General features: G+C 45.4%; 1 protein-coding gene across 2 annotated transcripts in view; it reads right to left on the bottom strand.

Annotated features, from left to right (window-relative positions):
* Nucleotides 1–24,563, bottom strand: part of LOC119431718 (AFG3-like protein 2) — a 100,211-nt gene that overhangs the window by 21,391 nt on the left and 54,257 nt on the right. For both annotated transcript variants that reach the window (XM_037699200.2, XM_037699193.2), the window contains exons 8-14: nucleotides 19,371–19,473; nucleotides 15,289–15,426; nucleotides 13,118–13,271; nucleotides 11,980–12,109; nucleotides 10,490–10,587; nucleotides 10,253–10,363; nucleotides 6,355–6,551 (exon numbers count right to left, since the gene is read on the bottom strand). In XM_037699200.2, the coding sequence (XP_037555128.1) occupies nucleotides 6,355–6,551; nucleotides 10,253–10,363; nucleotides 10,490–10,587; nucleotides 11,980–12,109; nucleotides 13,118–13,271; nucleotides 15,289–15,426; nucleotides 19,371–19,473 (931 nt within the window). The remainder of the gene's footprint in view (nucleotides 1–6,354; nucleotides 6,552–10,252; nucleotides 10,364–10,489; nucleotides 10,588–11,979; nucleotides 12,110–13,117; nucleotides 13,272–15,288; nucleotides 15,427–19,370; nucleotides 19,474–24,563) is intronic.

Genomic DNA, 24,563 nt, shown 5'->3' with positions numbered 1-24,563 from the left:
GTCGAACCTCGATATATGAAAGTTATATGTGCAGCGAAAAACTTCATTAAATTGTGAATTTCATTCATTCGAAGTTCTAGGGTTTCAGCAGTAAAAGCAATTTCACAAATTCCCAGAGCATTCCTGGTGGATAGTATATTGTTAGTAAGCACTTATACACAAATCGCAAGAAGGTTGGGCCATAATAGCACGGTTATGAGCGCCAGCACGTGCAGTGCAGATTGCGCCGAGAGCAATGCATCGATGTGGCTCGTGGAGTCCAAGGTTTGCGTGCGTTGGGTCGCACGGCACCGTAAATCTTGGACGCCATGGCTGACCGCGCTTAGTGCCCGCAGCCGGCGCCCAGAAATTAAAAACAAAATTGTGAAAAGATACAGACATTCATCCTGAGGGAAAAAAAAAATATATATATATATATGAAAAGTCAGTTTTGCCAGAAAGGCGACGAAGTAAGATTCATAGTTTTATCAGTGTCACGCGCACTCAGGGAAAAATTAACAGATCTCACTCAATGACCACGAACTCGTGACAACGCGAGCGAACGCTTCGCACTGTGTCTCGGAAACTTGAGATTACGCGACCGCCAACACCAGACGCGCGGGGACCCAATGCGCATCAAGGCACGAACCGTTTCGGCTCAACCTTTGCACTTGCCGCAGAGAAATCGCCTCCAAGCTGTGGCGCGTGGCCCGTGCATGGTCATGCGCGAGGAGGAGATGCGTGCGATAGGCGAAGAAGGCAGATAGGCACGCGTGTTTGCAACGCCTCCTAGATAGCACAAGGTCGGTGCACTTCGATCCGTCATACCAAGCTAACTTGCCCCATAGTTTCCTATAATTACTAGAGGGAATTCTGGTGCTGCGATCATTCAGTCACCATGGGAATGATGGGTAGTACATGGATTTGTCTGATCTTCGTGCTTGTGGCTTCGTTTATTGCGCTTTAACTTAGCCTAAATTGGCCTAAATTTCAAAGCAATTAGTATTTTTTTAAAGCAGAAGGTAATAAGACTCTGCAAACACGCATAAATGCTGCTAATAGCACTTGCTCCACTTGTCCATGCGTCCGTGGCGTAATTATTTCAATATTGGGCTTCTGTGCTAGAGGTCCTGTGTTCGAATCCTGCCGTTGGACAATTTTAACAATGTTTATTTCATTATTTATGACGCAATACTTACTTAAAGATGATCACTTAGCTAAGTCACGAAGCCATTTAAAGCCACAAGGACGAAGTTTAGCAAATCCATGTACTACCCATCATTCCCATGCTAGCTGAACTGCCCTGCTTGCAGCTCCCGTAGACACTAGCGCCACAGTTCCCTCTAGTACAGCGGAACGTTGTTTATATGATTCTGCATAATACGTTTTTTGGGATATGTTTTTTTTTTTTTCCCCCGATAATACGATTTGGTTGGCTAACATGTTGGATGATACGATTTTCAGATCACACGCTTTATTTTCCAGTTCCCGTGAAGATCGTATCAACGAGATTCCACTGTATTTGTATGAAACTCTATGCCATGCACAACTGCCATAGAATATAATAGAGACACGCCTGGCAATTACTTCTGCTGTACAAGATAAAAATGCAGTCTCCCCAGAACCGCTTGGGGCACATTGGAAAGCCCGCGCTGATCAGCTCAGGTCTGCAAGATCCAGCGAGCTCGAGAGGTGGCCGGGAGACAGGGTCTCTCTACCGCCCCTGGCACGGCCTAGGCCCAGGCCTCAATCCGCTGGTCTCAATAAAGTTGTCTCACTCACTCACGCCTGAGTGAGCCACGGTGATTTTGACGTCACAACTTTTGTCACGCCGAGCTCTTGGCAATGAAAATTTCTATCCAAGTAGCACGACGTCATAAAGCAGAGTTCACAGGCCTCCTATCTAAGAGGCGTTGGTTTCTGCCCCCTCCCCCCCCACCCTATTACGCATGCTTGATTATGTTACCGCACGTTCACTCCCTCCCCATCCCCCTTGTGCCGAAGGAATCGCCAGCTCTCGTGTTTCTCTGAACACTATGAGCTGCTGCGCGCCCGGCCTCCACAAGTTGTTTACCAACACGACAAATGGTGCAATGGTGTTTCCTGCCTACCACGTCCCGCAGTGCATGCGCTTTGACGGCGCTTTTGCCGCATAACTTTTCATGCGGAAGGACACTTGGAAGAACTGTTTCCTCGGCACACAGATATAGTTTTTTGCTAGATTTACTAGCAATACACAGGCTCCAAGTACACGCTTGAAATGGTCGTAAGCGTAATTAAATCGAAACCGTCACAAAATTGCTTCGTTTAACTGCAAAAAAAAATACACGGTTTTCAATGGAACGAAGATCGGGAAATGAAAACAGTTCATTTTATCAAGGTTTGACTGTAGTATGTTCATACCAGGAAACACCATCACCAATCGTCCCAGATATCCCGCTCACGGGCTAGATTTATGGATGTATTGGAAGTATTGCGTTCCACAGGCCATCAACCTCCAACTACCATGAGCATTGGTCTGACTGTGGACTTACTGCACAGAATGGAAGCTCATGTGTAAGCGAAATTGCTCCAACTTAATTCGCGCAACATAATCTTAACTGCCTGCGTCACAGATCAATATCTCATGAGACATTTGCACTTTGTGACATCACAATGCCATGTGATGCACATTTGAGTTGGGCAATGGGCAAATGTGAAACACTTCCCTAGTCTCGAGGCCTTGGCTATCACAAAATTTCAAGTAGGTATCATTTCACTGTAGCACAACACTGAGTACATCAACGAGATTTCTGCATTGTTGGTGCTGTAAAAACTAACAAATCTATTTTTTTTCTTTGAAACTCTTTTTAACCGCCCAATTGTAAGCTTCTTGAGCTGGCGTTTTGAGAACACCATGGCACAATCTGATCGTGAGCGATGAAGTTGACTGAGCAGTACAAGCTGAGTTTGGCACAGTAAGTTACAATGTCCACTGGAAGTAGAACCCATCTAGCTTGGTTTGTTTGTACATTTAGGCTTCATTTCTGCTACTATTTGGGCGTGCAGTGGCTTAAAGGGACACTAAAGGCAAATAGTCAACGTGGAATGTTAAAATACGATCACATAAACCTTGAAACAGTTGTTCCGTGTCAAGAAAAGACTTCTTTTATTAGAAAATTGCGTCTGAAGCGTCCGCGTACCTCTAGCACCATTCAAATCACCTGCCCTCCCAAGCGAGGAGTGGTGACGTCATGGTCTCATAGTGACGTTGTGCCGCCGGTGAGTAAACCGCCACCCGCAGACGGCGCTACAGCTTTGTTGCGGAAAACGCAGACGCGCGGCCAGAAACAGAGCCAAGACAGAGCCAACGACAGCGCGAAAGCGGAAGGAAAAGCGTGCGCATGATGATCGTCGACGCTCGTCATAATCGACCTTATTGACGACGCTGACAGCGACACATTGGCTCGCGATGCTGGACTCGATTTCAGCAATTTAAGCTCCGATGAACGTGACATGTTGCTGAGGGCTCACGCTGCCGCCGTCATTGCGTACTGCAACGGCGGCCTCGATACCGGCTCTTCCGAGCGCGAAAGCAGCGAGGACTTCAGCAATGCGACGTTGGGCGACGATGCTGGCTACAGTCTCGACGTGCCGTCGCGCAGTGGACCATTCGGGCCTCCCGCGACCTCACATGGACGTGGCCATTCTCTGCTGCTTGCAATTTCAAGTGCAAGTTTAGCAAGCCAGTAACACCTGTGCAGCACTACACGATAACAGTACTGAAACTCGAAAGTGCGCAGCACAGAGTTGAGCGAAAACGAAACCCACGTCTCCAATAGAAGTACACAAGTAGCATTTTCTTCGCTCTTATATCCAACGAAATGATCTTTTTAACCCGAGTGGTTGAGTACAAGTGACATAATTCTTTTTGAGGAGTGCCTTCGTCATCGGGTAAGTACCTGAATGTCCCTGGGGTGTCTCTTATCGTGCCCTGCATTCTTCGCTATCATTGTACAATGACCAGAGCAATCGGACGGCCGCGGCCAACAGCGCATTGTGTGGGCCTACAGAGCCAACATCACCGTTTGGTCGGTACCTCGAGTGCCGGTTCCATCACCCAGCCAAGGTAATCGCATCCATCGCCACTTAAATTGGCTACGGTTCGTCTTTCAGATTAAATAGTAATTATTAGAACTAAATTATGTCGAATGTGCGCCTGTTCCGTAAAGCAGCGCCCAGTATTATAAACCACTGTCTCATAGACTGAAAGCAAACACCAACCGTCTCAGCGAGACGGCTCTGCTGGCTTGCAAGTAGTACGTTTTGTTTGCTATTCGCACCGGCGACACGAGAAAACCAATTTATTTAAGTCCACGATAATCGTGTAGTTACAAATAAATGAACTATGACTGACAGATCACAAGGTCATCGGTGTGATTGCGGTGGTCAGCAATCTAGGCTTGCCATCTCGTTCGGCCGTATTTCGATGGGGACGAAATGCAAAAACGTGCATTGGGTGCACGTTAAAGAACCCCAGATAGTCACAATTATTCCAGAGTCTCCCACTACTGCGTCCCTCATAACTAAATCATAATTTTAGAACCCCAGCAAAAAAAAAAAAAAAGCAAAGCAAAGCGCCAGCCTAGCATGCAAGCAGGGGCGGCGAATGTAGACGAAGCCTACGCGATGGCGCCTACCGTTGTTTGCAAACATGGCGTACGTCTATAAGGGTTGAAAGAGGCAAGCTGGCTTTCTGCGCCATTTGTTTGGGATGCCCGACATATCCTCCCCTCTGGAGCCCTCTCTTCCCCGTTTTATCGCGGGCCCCTCAGCCTCTTTACCAGCGGCGAGTCGCATGCGCACGCCGGCTTCCCTCCTCTACCTTGATATGTGCATGGTGGCTCGTGCCTTTTTGGATGCCGCACCTACAATCAAGCTACTTCTTATAGTATGACTATTAAAACAACCACTACGTCTTCTTGAAAACCACTCTACTGGCACTGCGTAGCATTTTGCACTGCGACAGTGGATTTGCATGTTCTCAGGTTACACCAATGTGTGCTTTATACAATATAAACAACCTTCCTACTTTCCGCATTTATTTTGTCATTTTACAATGTGTTTAACTGCAACTAGAGCATTACAACACACTTAATTTCATACACACAAAATAGAAGGATGAAAAGCCAAAATCAGCTGTACATTTCTGCAGCCCTCACATCTTTTTTTGCTTGCTTGTCTGCACTGTTGTCTCAGCAGACATGCAGTTGCATTGCTTCAAACAAGATCATAAAGAACAAATACAAAGGACATCTCATGGGGCACTTGAAGGATACCACGTTGAATTTCAAGGCACAGAATGAGCAAATTAATGTAATCAAATGCTTTAATTAGTGATTTAAGTGTGCATACTGCACACCACAACAAAAGCTTGTAGATGTGACGACTTAAGGGGAGACGCTCCTCAGAAATATTTCTTTTTAAATAATGATGCTGGGTGAATGAAAATTCTACCACTTGTAGAGCTTGATCTCTTCATTCGAAATCTACTTTTAGTTTTAGGATATCTCGATGGTTTCATGTCCTAAGTGCCATGCATAAGTGAGAAGCAGTGCATGTTTGTGCAGCTGCTGGACATAGCAGTTAGCATGATAGAGCAGTGCAAAATTATTTTTCCTATCCCTAACACTCCATTGAGTGCTAATAAGCAAGATAATGTGATTCCCTTTACAGGCAACTTTTTAGGAAAATTTCGTATCTGGTGCTTCATATTCAGTGGCTGGTGCCCGAGTACATTAAAAATTTTCATCCTTAAAAAAATAAAGTGATTGCATTAAATTCTAGATAAGTGCATTCTACATATCCTAAAAATTACGCCCATCAAATATGGTCTTGATTGGAACACAATAAGTACATAAAATGTTGTGCACAAACGCCTTGTTTTGCCCAAAATATGAAGTTGAGAAAAATGCGATTGAAAGTTATAAAAGCTGTTTACTTCTGTTAATTATTATTATTACTTCCCGGGGAGAATGTAATGCGGCAAAGCTAACCTTGGAGAGAAAAAGCTTAGGCCTACCACCTTGCATGAGCCCAATGGCGTGCGACACCGCGGTTTGACGCATCGCACGCTTGACAATGTGTCATATCTGTGCATTTTCTTGCCACCTCGAGTGCTTTAACCGAGTTTATTATACTTTTTCCGATCATTTCTGGCTCTGATTTCATCATATGTGAAATAGGAGAGATCAATGTTGCTGAAACAACTAAAAACACAAAACCTGTTTCTTTAATGAAAATCGCCGTTTTTTGACCCGCCTCTCCCCTTAAGCATAGAAGTGAACACGTGACATGGCCTGTGAGCACAAGTGCAACGTTGCTGCAGCATATCACCTGTTCTGTTGTGTAGAGGTACTGCTCCTTGGGCAGGTACTGAGCGTAGCCCAATCCCTTTCCACGTGGGATGATAGAAACCTTCAGAAGAGGGTCAGCATGTTCCAAGAACCAACCTGCTACCGCATGTCCTGCCTCGTGATAAGCCACCGTCTTCTTTTCTTCCGGCTGCAGTACATTGGTTTTCTTCTCCATTCCTTAAAAAATTGAATGAGTAAGAGAAGTAACACCATATATTTTTCAAACAGCCTTAAGCAGAAGCTTTAGCTCATAACCAACTCCAATTTCCCTATTCAAATACTACATGCAAGATGCAGAAATGCTTTTCTGAGACAACCACTGGACCGATTTTAATGAAATATGTTGCATTTGAGAGAGAGTTGAATTCTAGCAACTCAAGGTAGCAGACTTATGATTTAGGGTCTATAATTTTTCCTAACATTGTCAAAAATTGGTAAGCTTAAAAAAAAAGAAAAATAGGAGCACAAAGTTTACAAATCGGTAACTCTGCCAAAAAAAGTTCTGTAAACTGCATCTGTTAGGGCCCCTAAAGCAGACAAATATGACATGAATTTACAGCTTACGTTAAATTGTTACAATGTTTACAAGGGTTTTGCAAAAAAAAGTCCTACTCATAAATTAGTGGTGTATTGTAGAGTGGTGTATAATACATCAACTTTGTCCTCTTTAGATGTATTATTAGGTGCAGTTTACAGAACTGTGATATTGTTTTTTATTGCTAAGCTACTGAGTTGTAAACCCGAAATTAGGGTTTTCTTTTATTTCGCAAGTTGCAAAAATTTTTCTAAAAATATTGATGGCTGAAATAAAACATCTGCTGCCTGCAGTCATTATATTAACCTTTTCTTTAAGAAGCAACAGACCTTGTCGGAATGAGTGCTGTTGTTACCGAGAAAAACAATTTCTCTATTCCCACGTACGAGGGTCGATCGAGAAATAAGGTTCCCAAAGATCTCCAGCCACATGGAAAGGTGCGAGGCGAAATCCGGCAACACCGCTGTGCACGGCTGTTCCCCCACTCTCGATTCCGCCCAGCCGCCTTTCACTGCGCCGCTCAGTCGTGGCTCAGCAGCCCTCCGAGATGGAGGTGCCCATTGTTGCTTCTGCCAAGTGCGAGATTCGTTCTGTAATTTGCTTTTTGCACACCAAAGGGACTTCACTTGTGGATATTCATCGTCAGTTGACAGAGGTGTATGGCGACAAGTGTATGTCCATTCAACACGTCCAAAAGTGGTGCAGGGAGTTTAGTGCCGGTCAGAAGGACGTCCACGATGAAGAACGGAGTGGAAGCCCATCAGTTTTGGAGGCAATTATCGAGATGGTCCAACGCGAAGTGCTTCAAAAGAGGACGATCACCGTCCATGAACTTGTTGCTTGGATTCCTGGGAGTTCTTATGGTAGAGTGGAAAGAGCTTTGACTGAAAAATTGGGGTATCACAAGTGTTGTGCTCGATGGGTACCGCGTGTGTTGACAGCAGAACACAAGGAGAAACGCCTAGACTGTGCTCGCCAGTTTCTTCAACAGTATCAAGAAGATATGGAAGGATTGTTGGACTCCATTGTTACTCGAGACGAAACGTGGGTGTTTCATTTCACTCCCAAAACGAAACAAAAGTTCACACAATGGCGTCACTCAGGGTCACAAACAAGTTCAAACAAACTCCTTCTGCTGGCAAAGTCATGACCAGTGTGTTTTGAGATCGTAAGGGGATACTGCTGATCGATTTCATGAAACCTGGGACAACAATCAACTCGGAGAGTTATTGTGCACACTAAGAAAACTCAGGCAAGCTATCCAGAACTGCCGGCGAGGACGTCCGACAGCTGGTGTAACGCTGCTTCACGACAACGCCCGACCTCATGTCTCCCATCAAACCCAGGACCTTTTGACAAACTTTGGGTGGACTGTCATGCCCCACCCACTGTACAGTCCGGACCTCGCGCCTAGCAATTATCACTTGTTCCCCAAGTTAAAGGAACACTTGAGTGGCCACTGCTTCCGAAACGACGATGAAGTCAAAGAAGAGGTGAAACGCTTCCTCAACGGATTGGCGGCAGAGTTCTACGACAATGGGATACTGAAATTGGAGCACCGTCTACAAAAATGCGTAGAAAAAGATGGCGATTATGTCGAAAAATAGAGCAAAGTGTCTTCTTTCCAACGATGTACATTGCTATGAGAATAAACAATGTTGTCTATTTGTAACATTGATGGGAACCTTATTTCAGGGTCAACCCTCGTATTTAGACCGGTGCTCCCGAAGGGAAAGCTTCCTAGTAAAGGGAAACCTTGGCAATTTTTTACCATGCCATGAAAACAGTTGTTTTAGATTTCCTTGCTTGGTCTATCACATGTAAGACAGTTCAGTTTGCATAAAAAATACAGAAATCATTCAAAGAAAATAAAATAAACTACATACACTGAAAATTAAACCAGACGGGGCAGCCCGAAGGGCCACTTTTTGTGATGTCAGTGGTGATGTTTGGTCATGCACACAATACGAACAGGAACATGGGCATCCGCAAGAAAGGGCAAGGGAGGGGGAGCAAATGCCCCCTTCCCCTTCCAGGAATTTTTGGCCCACAGGGCCGAACAGCATTGTATGCACACAACTTGTGCACGTAGCATACCTAGTGCATGAATTAGGTCTGCGCTTTTACTCTTCAATAATGTGTCAGATAATTACTTCTGCACAAAAAGCCCCTGCAAACCAACCACTTCAGATAATGAACTTTTTCACTCTCTTCTCTTCTGTAATCGGTACGCGCCTGCCAAGTGCAAGGGGCAACGCACATTGGCGCCCAGATGTGTACATGCCAAATAACCAGGTGCGCACCTGTGAGGTTGAGGGAGGTGCGAGCAAGTTGTCAGTCCTCTTTGAAAACGCATCAACACTGATCCATGAACATGCAAATTTCTGTCCCCCGCCCCCCTCGCTAGCCGTTCAGGTTTTAGCCGTCATGGGTGCAGTCAGCCCCCCAGAATCCTTTTCCTTTCTCTCTTCCAGCAAGGACGAATCTACCTCGTACACAGCATCCACTTTGTATTATGCAGGAGGTACTGGTTTCGAATCCCAGTACCGCCGGGAACCCACTGGTTCTTCTAATGGGTACAGATGTCCCCCCGCCTGATGTTTAGCTACTTGTGGAATTTTCACATCTCAAAAGGGGGCCCCCTATAGGGTCTGCAATGTTTCTGTTTCAACCACAGATGGCTTTCTAGTAGAGCATGGAGCAAAGAGAAAGGGACAGTGATTGTAGAAAGGAAGAAAAAAAAAAAGCAACCTGCCCCCCCCCCCCTCCCCTTGTGCGCACTTGATCATGTTACAGCGAGCTCCCCTTGCCCTTTTCCCTTGTTCATCAGGAAGGCAGCACTCATCAAGCCACCATATTTCTCGGATCATCCTCGCACGCTTTCACTCGCACCAAAAGCACACAGCACACAGGGCGTGATAGGATCTTATCGCACTTGGACTTCACAGGGAACATGACGCTGCTCCACTTCAGCCATTGCTCTTGGTCAGCGGCGGTGATTTGAGAGGTGCGTTCGAAAGCAGCCACTTGTAATTCAACCCTATGATGATCTGTGAGGTCCCCAAAAGTTTCCATTCATTGGCTCGGTATTCCTTCCCGGCGGCAGTGGAATTTCGTAATATTGAAATTGTCTACACACATTTCGTTATACTGTGATTCTAAATACATGGTGTTCTATGGACAAGAAGGTAAAAAGTTAACTACTTCGTTATATTAAGGTTCAACTGTATACCTAAGAGGAAATATCAGACAACAAATCATTGCTTAACCAGACATAGAAACAGGATGCCCAAAGAGACAAACACACAGGGTGAAGACAAGGTATCGCTCATATGAACCTTACCAGCAACAACCCGTTCTATAGCCTGCTCAAAATGCTTCATGTTGATGCTGTCATTGAGATCACGAGCAGCTATGAGGGCAGCTTCATTGCAGACATTGGCAATGTCAGCTCCTGCATCACAAGAGACACAAACCAAAAGCCTCATTAAGTGAAATACTGCCCATACCACGCCCCGCTGGGTAAATCACAGCGTACTTTGCAACAATTCATGCCACAAAATCACATAACTGCAAATACCTGTAAATCCAGGTGTAAGAGCAGCCATTTTCCGGGCAAGATCCATCTTGTCCAAAAGTGTCTTCAGTGGCTTTAAGTGAACTTTAAATATTGAAGCACTGAAAGGCAAAGTTAATTTCATTTCATTTTATTGAGCTCAAAGGCACCAAGTAGGGGTTGGGTTCAACAACAACTCAACCAACACAGAGGGTGCACTTCAAATACTGAACGCACATCTTTAAAGTGAACACACAGAACCTAGTGTCCAAGACTGACAACTGTCATTAGAATGAGAAAATAGTACAGTCAAACCTTGTTATAAAGAAACAAGATATAACAAAATAATTGATGTAACAAAGTAAAATTCCCCTAGAAATCCCCAGAGATTCATAGTGCAATATGTATTCAATAATGGAGATAACGCAGTAATTCTGGCTCCCCCTTGAAGTTTGTTATAACAAGGTTTTACTGTATACGCAAGACATAGAGAGAAAATGGAGAGCTACAACAATGCTACTTTCATCCATAAGTAAAAAGAAGAAAAGGAGGTTAGGGAAAAAATGTGCGCTCAACCAAGTTTGTCGAGCGATAGCACGGTTTTGCTTGCTTTGGGAAAGGACACAGATGCTGCTCGGCGCGACAGCAGCAGCGAGCGAATTGACCTTCATGCTGCGTCTCGCTTCAACACGAACTAAGCATCGAAAGCACAGCGCATACAAAGCTATCAGTACTCGGCACACTTCGTACACATCGCAGATCGCTTTGAAAATGAGGCCCGCACGACCGCGCACTTTGTCCACTTTACAGATCGCTTTCAAGATATGGGCGCCCATGCGCCCATATCGCCCATGCGCCCATGCGGCGCAATAAGCAGCCGCCGGTAGTGGTAGGCTAAGTCCCAGTTTGACCTTGGCTGAGCTTGAAAGTCAGATTTACGGAACCAGGCGTTTTCTGGGTTTGTAGCTGGAATAGTAGAGCTATTCCAGTTCTACCATCTCTAAGTTTGACGAGTGTTCTTTGATTAACAGTGGATTGCTAAACTGTACAATGTCATTAGGCATAGAATTCCAGTCTTGGTCAGTGCAGATTTTAAAAAATGTATAAAATGTAACACCCGGGCAAGCATATGAGATCAACAATGCATTCTTGCTGCGATTAGAAAAGTGGTGGCACAGTGCAGCAAAGGTAATATTTCATAAGAAACAACAATACTTAAGTGAAAGTCGGGAAGTCTTCGGGCAAAGAGGCTAAAGGAGGAAAGGCTTCTTTAGTTCAGTTGCACTAGTAAATTACAAGAAGTCTGAATATGCGAAGTGAACTGCATGGCTTTAGACATATTCTGTTGCATCGAGGAGGTATTTCTGATGTGGGGTAGTAGTTCTAGTCATGTATATGCCAGATTTAGCATACACAGTAGGGAGTTTAGTGGCTTATTTTCTAAAAGTTTATTAATGTTAAACAATATTGCACAAGGCAAAATAAAATATTCTTGCAGAAAAGAGAACTCTTACCGTCCCTTGATGTCTGGAGCAGGGACAAAGATTTGCCGATCAAAGCGCCCGGGCCTTAACAAAGCCTGGTCAAGAATGTCCACTCTGTTTGTAGCAGCCAAAACGACGACATTTGTAGTTGTATTAAAACCTATTCCAGAAACAACAACAAAAAAAAAAAAAGAAAAACATCTATTCTTGATGATTCCACAAAACTTTCTACAGATAGTTAAATATTGCGGTTTCTTCATTGCAATTATAAGAACATGAAAGAAATATGACATGAAGGTGAACTTCACGTCAATCTTAAGTTACTCAAGTTCTTGATAGATTTCGAGCAGCTAAATAAATGCATTGCAAAATAGTGCCATACAAGCAACATACATGCAAGCACCAATATTTGTTCCAAGTTACATGGCTGATATGCAACCATCAGCCATCAATGCATGAGATGAAACATGTATGACATATGAAAATTACACAAAATATTCAGAGCACGCATGCAACCTAGCATCTGTCTAGCACCGTGAAGCTCATTCAGTTACATGTAATGAGAGCTTTTTTTTCCACAGAGCTTGCTTGCACTCTACTATTCCGTCATGAAAAGTTGCACTTTACATAAACTAAGAATAGGCAATGCCCCGCACTACTCAACATTAGTTGTTAACAGGTGGAGTTTTTAAAGGTTATTTTAAAGGTAACATTACAGACTAAGGTAATCATAATAGCATGCAAGCTCTATAAGCACAATTTATATAGTAAACCCTCATTGTAACGAAGTCATCGGGAGAGGAAAATGATTTCCTTATAAGTGGTATTTCTTCAAAAGCAGCAAAGCTATAACAGATAACAGAATTATAGTAACGTGGGAACACAAAAACATTCTAATAATGCAATATTTCGAATAAAGCGATTTCGTTAAAACGAAGTTTTACTAATATTGAAAACAATCAAGCAGGAGCCCAAGAGCAAATTCTTTTTTAATTTGTCACAATATTTCATGCAGTAAGTGAAAAATAACTTTACCTTGCACTCACAACATCAGTTTTTACTGTCAGTACTGCTACAGAATTTCTTAGCACTAGCAAATCACACGCACTGACAGAGTGCAAGATATTGGTACCATAGCTGCTGTTTAGCAACAGAAATCATCACTTGCCATCCATTTCCACTAGCAGTTGGTTAAGTGTGTTCTCCTGCTCACTGTGGCCTCCAAAACTCCTACCACCTCTTTTGCGACCAACTGCATCAATTTCATCTATGAAGAGAATGCAAGGGGCATTCTTCCGGGCCATAGAGAACATATCACGCACCTAAGAAGCAAACACAAGAGAGATATAAATACCACTACCTTCAATGAACTGTCCCCAATGACAAAAGATTCTGCTCACATCAGTTTGTGTTAGCCAAACATGGAATAGATTGTGCAAATGCAAGAGTAGATTCAAAATGTCTTGCTTGAGCATACAGTAATATGGTTACAAAACTATCCCAAGTACATTTCAATGGCAAGGAACCGGGCTACAGGTAACACAAAGTAACAGCCTTCTACTGCTTCTGCTGCTGATTTCAATGTCTCAAAGCAGAATGCTTCTTAATAAATACAGTCGGCTTCCGATAATTTGACCATGACAAGACCAACAAAATTGACTGAATTATTGGGCAGGTCGAATTAAACAAGATGCAAAAAAAAAAAAAAACAACATACACTGCTGGTTCACTTGGCAGTATTAGTCCGATTCTAACATGCTCCCGAATCAAACGCACGGCCACTTTCTATGTTCCCAAAGTAGTAAACTAACGTAGAAATTACATTGAAGCTTTCAAACAAAGTAGAAATATTATATGCACCCGATGTTTTAGCAAGAAAAGTTGTTGCACAATGGTGGTCGGTTTCCTATTGTCAGCTAAACAAAATTTTAAAATCAGCTTCGCTACTCTAGATCCTTGTTGAGGCCAACCTCCATGGAGCGAACTTTAACGGTGAAGCTGTTTAAGCCAGCCATAATTTGTGGTTCGAATCAAGAAACTATCATCATCAGCAATGAAGAAAGAAATAAAAGGAAATAATCTTTCTTGCCGAGGTGGGATTCAAACCCACGTACCCACAGTCCCAAGGCGAGTGTTGTAACCACTAGGCTATACAGCCACGCTTGTAGAACATGCATTTATGCGAACCATATGATTGCATTCGAGCATCGTCATCTTCGTCCACACCTGGCGCGTTCAGACGCGCTTGTGCCAATGCTCTGCGAGGTGAAGAAGAGGTTTTACGCACTATGCTCAGGAGAGAGATAAAGAAAATGAGAGTGAGAGAGAAACGCATTCACGGAGCGGGTCTACTGGAACGTGTTGTTGGCATTGCAATGCGGTGGAACACGGTGTCGGCATTGGAACGTGGTGTCGGTGTTGCAAGCTGCACTATGCAACGCGCAGTGATGGCCGTAAGTCCGAGAGAGACTGGTCATTCACGGAGCGGGTCTGCTGGAACGCGCTGTTGGCATTGGAACGCAGTGTCGGTGTTGCAAGCTGTGCTAAGCAACGCGCAGTGACGGCCGTAAGTCTGAGACACGCGAGGACATTATCATTAACATGAGTAATAAGATTAAAAGTATGTGCACACTTCCGGAAAATGCTGGGCTACAATTGCTCAGCCTCGCTGTTTCAAGCCTTGGGCGGCTGAGTGCAAGGTTAAGAATTTTTTGCGATAAATTTTGTGCGTTGGAAAACCCAGCACGAAGCGCCACCACGTATTTGTCTCCCCGCCCTCCATGCAAGCAAGAGCGGGCGAACGCAGCCAACCGTGCCGCTGATGCAACCCACGAGGAGTCATTGTGGCTAGACGAGCTCGACTCGGGCGACCAACGGAAGCCAACGGTGGTGCTAGGAGCTCATTGGCCCGCGCATGACCACTTCTGGTGATGACGTGTGTTCAATGCATTCACTGTCCCCTAAGGTCACCCGAGACAGACGCTGCCACTAAAGGGGTCGCTATCGGAGGTGACCATAGTGGTCACGCATGTGCATGCTGACTGGTCAAGTTCGAATTATCTGTCCAAGGCCAATTGTAGGATCAAAATAACGAAAGCTTTGGCCCATGGAAATGCAAGGGCACAGGCCGAAATCTTTGGGTCGGATTGAATTAACCAAAAATTAGAATTAACCTGAGTCAAATTAATGGAAGTCTGCTGTATTTTTTTTTTTTTTTGATGCACTAGAGCTTTTTAGCAGTCAGCTGATCAAGAAGTATTTTGATTGAATATGTGCAATAAGGTGTGAAAATTGTCCGAGAAAAAAAATATCATAGATTGTGAATAACTTGCAACTCACACGAGATGGACCAACTCCAACAAACATCTCAAGGAACTCGGACCCTGAGACAGTAATAAATGGGACATTGGCTTCACCAGCTGTTGCTTTAGCTAGTAGAGTCTTGCCTGTGCCAGGAGGTCCTGTCAGAATGGCGCCCTGAAGCATGATACATACACATTTTTATTTTTTTTTTTCACAACACAACCGACCAGTATCTACAGAAACGCTGGCACAAAAGCATAAATCTTTATCACTTATCAAGAGCACCCAGCATTAAGTCCATCAACACCTTATCCTGACACAAAGCAGGAAAATAGCAAGACCAGGCCTACAATACTATATGCAAGTGAGCACAGAGTCTGCTAGCCTGTTTCTGAAGCAGGCACTGTAGCCATACTGATCATAATCACTTATCATTTGTACACAGGCTGTTATGAAGATATGAAACATTTTGTTTCTAACTGTAGCAGTTGTGATGGCCCAGCTGCCACATACAAACAGTTACAGCACCCTTTGCAGGATCCCCTCTGTCCCTTGCAGGCGCTTTTTGCAGAGAAACAATTTCCAATGCCCAGGGTAAAAGCACCGCAAAAAGAGAGCACAGCAGCATTAGAAGTAGCATCTGTCTGATTAAAAAAAGAAATCAAGTCAGTGACAAGTCAAGAATGCAGCAGGAAGTGTCGCACATCCACACAGGTAGAGGAAGTTTAGCAAGGAGGTACTTTGTACAGGAGGTCCTTGATATCCCTCTCTTTATCCCCTATTCAAAGGACCCATTTGTGCTGTGAGCTGTCTTCTCTGTTCCCACACTTGGTGATTTTGGATGTTTCTGCATGTGGTGCATGACCACAATACACTCACTGTTGCTGAACAACTAGGGAACTTACTCTTCATGCCAGTGGCATCTGCAAGGGAACTACTATTTATTGAAGCGTGGAGGAAAGAAAGGGCTGGCATATGCTTTTTTTCCAGAGGAGCCTTCCCTGCAGCATTCTTGCCTTGCCACCCACTATAGCTGACAACATGGAGCAAAGTACTACACAACACAGACACTGGTAAAAAAACAGGACACACTGAGCTAACTATTACAAGCAATTTACTGAAGGATGGAAGGATTTGTTTATTAAGTTGAGCCCACACATAACTATCCCATTCAGACCGAACTTTCGGCTACTATGAACACTTTTTCTACACTCAAAAATGTTTTGTAAAGACTCGATGAGAGGAGCTATCCACTTACAACAACCACCAAGCGCATGAAGATTGTGGAGGATACCAGTAGCGCACCCAGGATCTCTGCCAGGGGGGGGGGTTGACAGTTTGCCAATACCATCTAAACAGCACTAATTTCGATTTCTTCACGGGAAATTGTAAAAAAATGCGCTTTTTGCGAGTGTGCAGACGATTGCGCGTCTTACATCTTAGTTGCAGTACTCAAATGCGTAAGGAAAGAAAAGGGGTTAAACAAAAGGGGGTGTTAAGTCGGCCTCAGGGGGGGGTTCCAACCCCCGAATCCCCCCCCCGTCGGTGCGCCACTGGAGGATACATTACTGCTTTCCCAAGAGCGCTCTGAAAGTGTGCCGAGGAACGACCAGGCCTGGTATTCACAAGGAACATGTTGGACGCATGCTGAGCTATCGTATTGTGTTAGCTTGGAGAGGGCACGACACCTATATGTCGACTCGGTTGCCATTTTCTGTTGGAGTTGCACGAGTTTCGCCTCGTAGATGAAGGAAGTAAGGCCTTGAAATTGATCAACGCTTACAGTACCGAACCAGACATGTATACAGGGTAGGGTCCCTTCTGTGGCACTTCTGTGACATTTTCTTCTTGCAAGAGCCCTTGATGCGCCTCCACACAACAACGAGCAACGAGCAGCCCTATTACACCTGCGCTGAGTGAGGACAATGGTTACAACAAATGGAATAAAACATGGCAGTGCAGTGTCTCAACGAACCGGGGAAGGGGAAAAGGCTGCATGGCATCTCCACAGCGTACCTGTATGTCACACGAATGCAGCCAATCAAAGCGGTGCGGCGCCTCACTTTTTCATCTTATTTCTTATTATTATTATTATTTGTTTTTTCTTTGTGGCTCACTCAGTCACTGCTGCAATTATGATGTTGCAGAAGCAATCATGGCTGTATGGCACATCATCTTTCTTCTATTTTTTTTCCCTGGTATTAGTGCTTGTGGACTGTCGGCGCTTCAGAACAATGTAGAACACTATTTTTTTCCCCTCAAAGATTTTGAGCTCAGTATGAGGCCAGCAGCGCAGCACATCTTCTTTTTCCATTCGCGCGTGGATTGCGATGTCATAGGATATACCAGCCCCACTTTTCATGGCAACTTCACTGCCCAATGAAATGTAATAACTATGACTGAACTTTTCTGCACAGCTATGTCTCTAGACCTCATCAAAAAAGATTTTTGTGTTTAATTTCATATTCATCAATAAGCTAGAACAGTTGCAGCAATTGTTCACTTCTTCCTTTTCCACTATGTTTCATTATTTCTTTCATCTTTCTTCAAGCCACCACAATGATAATTGAAGACACTTAAGCAAAATTTATTTATTTCACTGGAGTAAAAACACAAGAAAAGCTCAAGTCTATTTCTCCAATATTTGTTCAGTGAAAATACTTGAAGACATCATTTCCACGACAGCTGTATGCTTTTATGATTTTGGTGAGGTTAGGCATCTGAATTTCCCATACATATATCTACCAATTATAATAGATTATCTATTTACAGCCAAAGACCAATTTTTTGGACATGCCTGATAATTCAGACGCCTTTGCAGCCCTGCCACGTACCCCATAGAGCTAATGCATAAGGACGTTTGAAATTTCGGACGCCGAAACCCTTCTGATGCTACCACCTCTGCCATTTTGCGACCACCCCCGGCGGCGGCTGCATATGGCGTGGCCGCGCGAGCCCTATCTTGAAAGCAATCTGCGATGCGGGCAGTCAAGGCGTTGAGGCATACCGAGGGCCGATAGCTTCATGTGCACTATAGCATCCATACACTTGCTCGTCCCCTGCGTTCGCAAACTTTTTTTACAGCGGAGCTGTTAGAACCTTGCTATAATGATCATTCCGTCGTCCACAGCTTCGCCGAGCTGGGGGAGAGAGATTGAAAGCAGAGTATAAAAATAGCATCGCGCAGCATAGCGGATGCGAGGTGGAGAGGAGGAGTGAGGCTGGTGGTAGTGGGACGCGTAGAGCTGCTGCTGACGCCAACCGCGTTTCTCCGCGTTCACGCCGACCGCACCTGGTGTCCGTGACTGCAGTGGATGCCTCTGGTGGCGGCTCGGCAGGTTTCGACCAGAGAACTGGACACTCGTCGCTTCCGAAAGACTGAAGCGAGAGCTAGGGAAGCTGAAACCAAGCATCGCATAGGAGAACATCCCAAGTTTAGATTGAGGGAAGCCGAGAGTTCTCGTAGGCAAAGAAATGAAGATCCGGAGGCTCGTGAACGTGGCCGGTTGAATTCATCGTGATACTACTTTACTAGGCTTTCCCCAGCTCTGCTGGTCTCTGGTGTTTGCGATAGCAGAGCCACGCATAATTTGTTTTCCGGACGTTTTCGCCGTCCCTAGGGAGTCCGAAAAATCAGACATTGACTGTATCAGCCTCACGCACACATCATAGCATTATATACTAGAAATGCGTAGCCTTTGAGGCTTTTCCTGGAGCATCTGTTTTCTGAGAACTGTTGTGATAATGGGCAGTCGCTGGATGATAAGTTGTACCAATAAGTAATGATAAAGTCGCTACCATATTGCAGCCACCAAAATGCTCATAGATCCAACAATATTAGGTCAACTGTCCAAATTTCAACTATTCAGTTTGAAAAAAAAGAGAGGAGACATTCTATTGTGCACTTAAGAAGACAGTAACTACATGTGTATTTTGCCTGCATAGGTCGGAAAGGTTGGAATGAACTAACCTACGAAAGGGGTACAAGATTGAACTCTCACTCGAAAGCCTAATCTTCTACCCTTTATGACGAACTAGGCTAAGGTTCTATACTTGCAAGAATCCATTCCCTCACCCACTTCACATGAAACAAAATACTAAATTAGTACACACAATACCTTCGGAATCTTGGCCCCAAGCTCAATATATTGCTGTGGATTCTTCAAGAAATTCACAAATTCCATAATCTCCACTTTTGCTTCTTCACAACCAGCAACATCTCTAAGTAGGGGCAAAGAAATCATACCAATAACATGACCAAAACAGAGCACAAGAAAGAAGTCTGCAACATTGTTCACTTACAAGTTAATGTTTGATAAACATGTTCTCTACACACTTCCAAACCCTTACAATAAAATATGTAGATTTCCTCCATGTCCGTGAACAAAGGTGGCACTGCAATGGCACTGGCAAGAATAATAGAATGAAAGCAGGAAGGTGAATGCAGGTAATGCAGTTGCCCATACTTGACATGGTAAGTGCTCATGTAAATTAATTCCAAAGCAATGCTTTTACCTCCTCGTATAACTTGCCATATGCATTACCAATAGAAGTGCATAGCACAATTGCAAGGAAGTGTAAAAATGACTTCAGAACAATGGAGGTTTTCAAAAACACAAGCAACAGACAGCTTCACTATGGCTTCTTTACCATAACTGTGACTTCAGTGACTCAAAGTTCACAGTGCACTGGTTCGTGGACCTTGAGTCACTATTTCATTAGCCGAAGTGGCTTCATTGGGCAAGAGTACAACAAAACATTTCCTGTACAGAGTGTGCAACGTGCCTAAAGGAATTTAAAAAATTGGGTATGTAGATGGTAATGCATCACTGAGGCCAAGCAATGCTGAACCCACCAATAATGAAAATCATTGCGCATGTTCATAGATATCAGCCAAGGTAGCAACACTTAAGTTTCTATATCCGAGCCCATCTGAAGGTGTAAAAGACCAGTTTTGAACTTTCACCATTGCTCAACCCCGCGTATAATGTAAAGGAGTGTTATTAACTGTACAGGCACACCTCAAATGTAGAGACTTTTGGGGAATTCTTTGTCCCTTAGAGACACCTAGCCATCTTTTCTATAACTTTTTACACTCCCGACATTACACAGACATCAACCAAGGGTGCATTGTTCATTGATTCAGTATGATGCTTTGAAAAGTTGCCCTTATATCTAGACAATGAATACAGTCTGAAATTTGCAGTGTGATCGAAATATGGTCATTATAACCCATAGATCATTGTGTGCAATTGTTAAAACAGACTTGACTGTATTTTCACTTAGTATCTCAAAGATGTATTTCCTTTATTATATACAATTCAGGCATCACGTGCACAATAGCAAATGCCAAGATAGTGCATGAAACGCAAGAGCCCTGAAGTCAACAATGATATTTAAAACATTACACATACAGTTAAACCTGGATATAACGAAATTGACAAATTCCCGAAAAACTTCGTTATAAAGAGGATTTTGTTATATTGTTACGTGTGGAAAGACACACACGAAAGAGGCTATTTACAATATATTTACACTGGAACCAAAACCGCCAGGCCGACACCTTGCTCGCGCCATAAGCCCAGACACACTTCATCGTCTTTCTCGCAGCGGCTCGTCTCTTGAGCATCTCCAGATGATATCATAATACTACCCCCCCGGCGGCAAAAGTGCCGTCACGGTGCTGTTAAATATCCAAGGAGCTTGGAGAGGTGTAAGGTTTGAGTCGGGCGACGTGGACAATATCACTGGTTTTCACAGTGGAAGACGTAGTGGGCGTGGCTAGAACGATTTCATACGTGACATCGGTCACTTGGCGGAGCGCGCGATATGGGCCTGTGGAACAGGAGAGCAGTTTTTCACAAAGGCCAACTTTACATGATGGTGACCAAAGCAACACGAGGGTGCCAGGCCCAAAATGCACATCACGGTGACGGAGGTCGTAGCGTTGCTTCTGTTTGTCTTGAGACACTTGCAGACGAGCATGCGCAAGTTGACGAGCATGGTCAGCACGGGCAATTGCATCACGGGCATAATCGCTAGTTGAAGCTGTGGTGGACGGAAGCACAGTGTCTAGTGGTTCTTGGCCATACAAGAGATAAAACGGGGAAAATCCAGCAGTTTCAAGATGGGAAGAGTTGTACGCAAAGGTAATGTAAGGTAGAGCCAAGTCCCAGTCCCGGTGGTTGGCTGAAACGTACTTCGATAGCATGTCTGTAAGGGTGCGGTTCAAACGCTCAGTGAGGCCGTTCGTTTGTGGGTGGTAGCAGGTGGTAATTTTATGCTGTATTGAGCAGGCACGCATGATGTCGTCAATGAATTTGGACAAAAACGTACGGCCACGGTCGGTGAGCATTTGATGCGGAGCACCATGCATCAAAATGATATCGTGTACCCAGCACCTCCACCAGAATGTTACATGTGGAAAGACACACACGAAAGAGGCTGTTTACAATATACAGTATAGACCACTTATAACGTAACCGCTTATAGTGCAGGACCGGATATAGTGCGGTCTTTTCAGACTCCCGTTAATTTTCCCATAGCACTCCATGTATACACCTATCGCTTATATAGAAACGAAATACCGGTTACAGTGCGGCAGCCTGAGAGTACGGAAGTCAGCGGAGACGGCGAACTCGCCCCTCAAACGGGTGCCCCAAAAGAGTGCTCGAGGAAGAAAGAGAGAAGAAGTGGAGGAGAAGAGCACGTGGTGCGAACGAACAGCCAGTGAGGCTGAAACCAGAATCTTGAGTGCGAGTTGTGAAATATCACGGCGCGCATAGCGAGCAAGGGCCACGAAACTGCCAACGCCGGCCAACGCTCGTTTCATGATAACGGCAGTAAACGAAACTTCAGGGAGCCGGCGGCGCCAGCACGGCACGGGCGAAGGACGCACGCGGAGACCGTGGAATGTGAGGAAGGAGGGTGGCAGGGAAGCGGATTTCTCCTCGGCAACTCCGCCGCTTTGGTGGCTCCCCTCGCCCTCCCTCATAGCTCCCTCACGTTCGACTGTCACCGTGCGCGCCCGCCGCCGTGCAGGCGCCACCGCTCCAGCCGGCCCGGCGCCAGCTCCCCGAAGTTTCGTTTTCTGCCCTTCTCGTGAAGCCAGCGTTTGCCGGCGTGGGCAATTTCGTTGGCCGGCCTGGGACAGCGCCGCTACTTCCCTCTGCGCCGTAGCCGCAGCGTGCACGGTCAACACGTGACTAGAAAGTAGAGGAAGCATAAAGGAAAAAGAAGGGTTCACTGCCATTTTCTACGCATGGCTACGGTAGCGTGGCTGAGACGTCGGCACGTACACGCATGTTACGGCGCAATGCAGAATCGGCGACCTTGCCATTTGAGAGAGGGTGAAACTTCCGCCGCGTTTTTTCTTTCTTTTTTTTCTTATGTTCGCGCACGACATTGAGGGGTCTCTCCTAAGCTTTTACTCTATGGCGGTGCCGGAGCAATGCCGGCCGGAGGCGCCGCCGCGTGATTTGGTTCGAATTAACGAGATTCGACTGTAAATTGAATGCAAACGTTCTAGCCGCATTCCTCTACTGTCGCATACGTGTGGCGGCTCGGTGCACATGTTTTGCATATGTGCGAGCCTTGAAAATTGTTGCTATGGTTATAGTGTGATACCACTTATAGTGCGGATATTCGCGACTCCGGCGACTTACGTTATAAGCGGTCTACACTGTATTTACACTGGAACCAAAACCGCCAGGCCGACACCTTGCTCGCGATAAAAGCCCAAACACACTTCATCGTCTTTCTCGCGGCGGCTCGTCTCTTGAGCATCTCCAGATGATATCGTAATACTATGCAGGTTTGGTACGAAAATTCGAAAAAGAAATGCTTACCGTATTTACTCGATTCTAACGCGCCCTCGATTGTAACGCGCACCCGTTTTCCGTTTTTGTTGAAGCACTCATCCTTGGAATGTCACACCAGGTACTGGATGCGTGGACACGTGTCGTTTCGCACAAGCGCGGGGCATCGGAAACGAAGAGCGAGCGTCATGATGGCGTCGTAGCGTCATGTAGTGTTACAGTAGAACCCCACTGTTACGTTCCCGGGTGCTGCATTTTCCCGACTGTTACGTCGTTTTCGGCCGGTCCCAGCACAGCTCCCATAGAACCCAATGCATTGGTAACCCCATTGTTGCATCGCAACTGTGGGACCGTTCCCACATCATGCGTTGCGAACTGCCACCCCGTGCCGGCCCGAGCAGCCATTTTGACTTCACGTCGGTTGGCTTGGTGGCTTGACGATGGCATTGGCCGCCCAAAGTGCCAGGGGCGACAACTATGACGTATTTTCGGTTTCTGCCAGCAAAAGTATGGCCCTTGAGATCCGTATTTGCTATCTAAAGATGGTGTCTATGACGCGTTGTGGCCCTAAAATTGGTTTTGGCTCATAGATGTTCCGTAAGTCTAAGGGCAATAATGCAGTCGCTGAACGCCGTATGCTGTATGTGCGAGTGAAAACGTGCGAGGGGAGCCGATGACCACGTCTAAATCTCGCACGTGCAAGAAAGAAAAGCAAGGAGGAAGCGCGCCTACTTCCGTTGCGCTCGAGGCACCGGCGAGGGAGTGAGGGGGGAGGGATAGCGGGCGACGTACTGTACTCTAGCATCAACTGCGTACTGCGCGGCGGCAGGCGAGCGGTCGCGCGGGCCGCATCTCGAAAGCTATCTGCGTTGGGGCAGAGTCTAGGCAGTGTAGATGCGTCGGTGGCTCGTAGCTTTATGCGTGCTGTGTGTTCTCGGCGCTCAGTTTACGTTGAAGCAATAGACAACAGCACGAAGGTCACTTCGCTCGCTTCTGCAGCGGCGCTTCCACACGCCGCCAGCATTTGACAGCGCGTGTCCGCGCTCATCGAGTGTGATATGTCACAGCGTCTGCCAGCGCATCGGCAACATCAACTGGAAAAGGAGAGTGCCGACTTGTCGGGCTAGGCCAGCTGCAGCAAGTGGCAGGATCAGGTTTGAATGAACGGAGGGGGAAAGGTCACGCCCCCGGCGGCAAGATCGCCGGGTCGAGGAATGTAGGCCCGCCTCGCACACGTGCGCTCGCTTAACATTCCGTCGCGGCGGAGAAGGTGCTTCCAGTTGCTGCTCGCGCAAAAATGACAAAATTTGGGGCGAAATCTCTAGGTTGTCGACAGGGAAAATTAATTATTTCGAGGGGGTTTCCCACTGCCACTTCGTTACGTAGAGATCTCAAATACATGTGCTTCTATGGAGTAACGGCGGGGAATAAAAAAACTTCGTTATATCCAGGAATTCGTTATATGGAGGTTCGTTATAAGCAGGTTTAACTGTA

This window comes from Dermacentor silvarum, chromosome 1 (assembly GCF_013339745.2).
Source record: "Dermacentor silvarum isolate Dsil-2018 chromosome 1, BIME_Dsil_1.4, whole genome shotgun sequence".
Taxonomy (NCBI): Eukaryota; Metazoa; Arthropoda; class Arachnida; order Ixodida; family Ixodidae; genus Dermacentor; species Dermacentor silvarum.
This window is presented reverse-complemented; position numbering and strand designations above follow the sequence as displayed.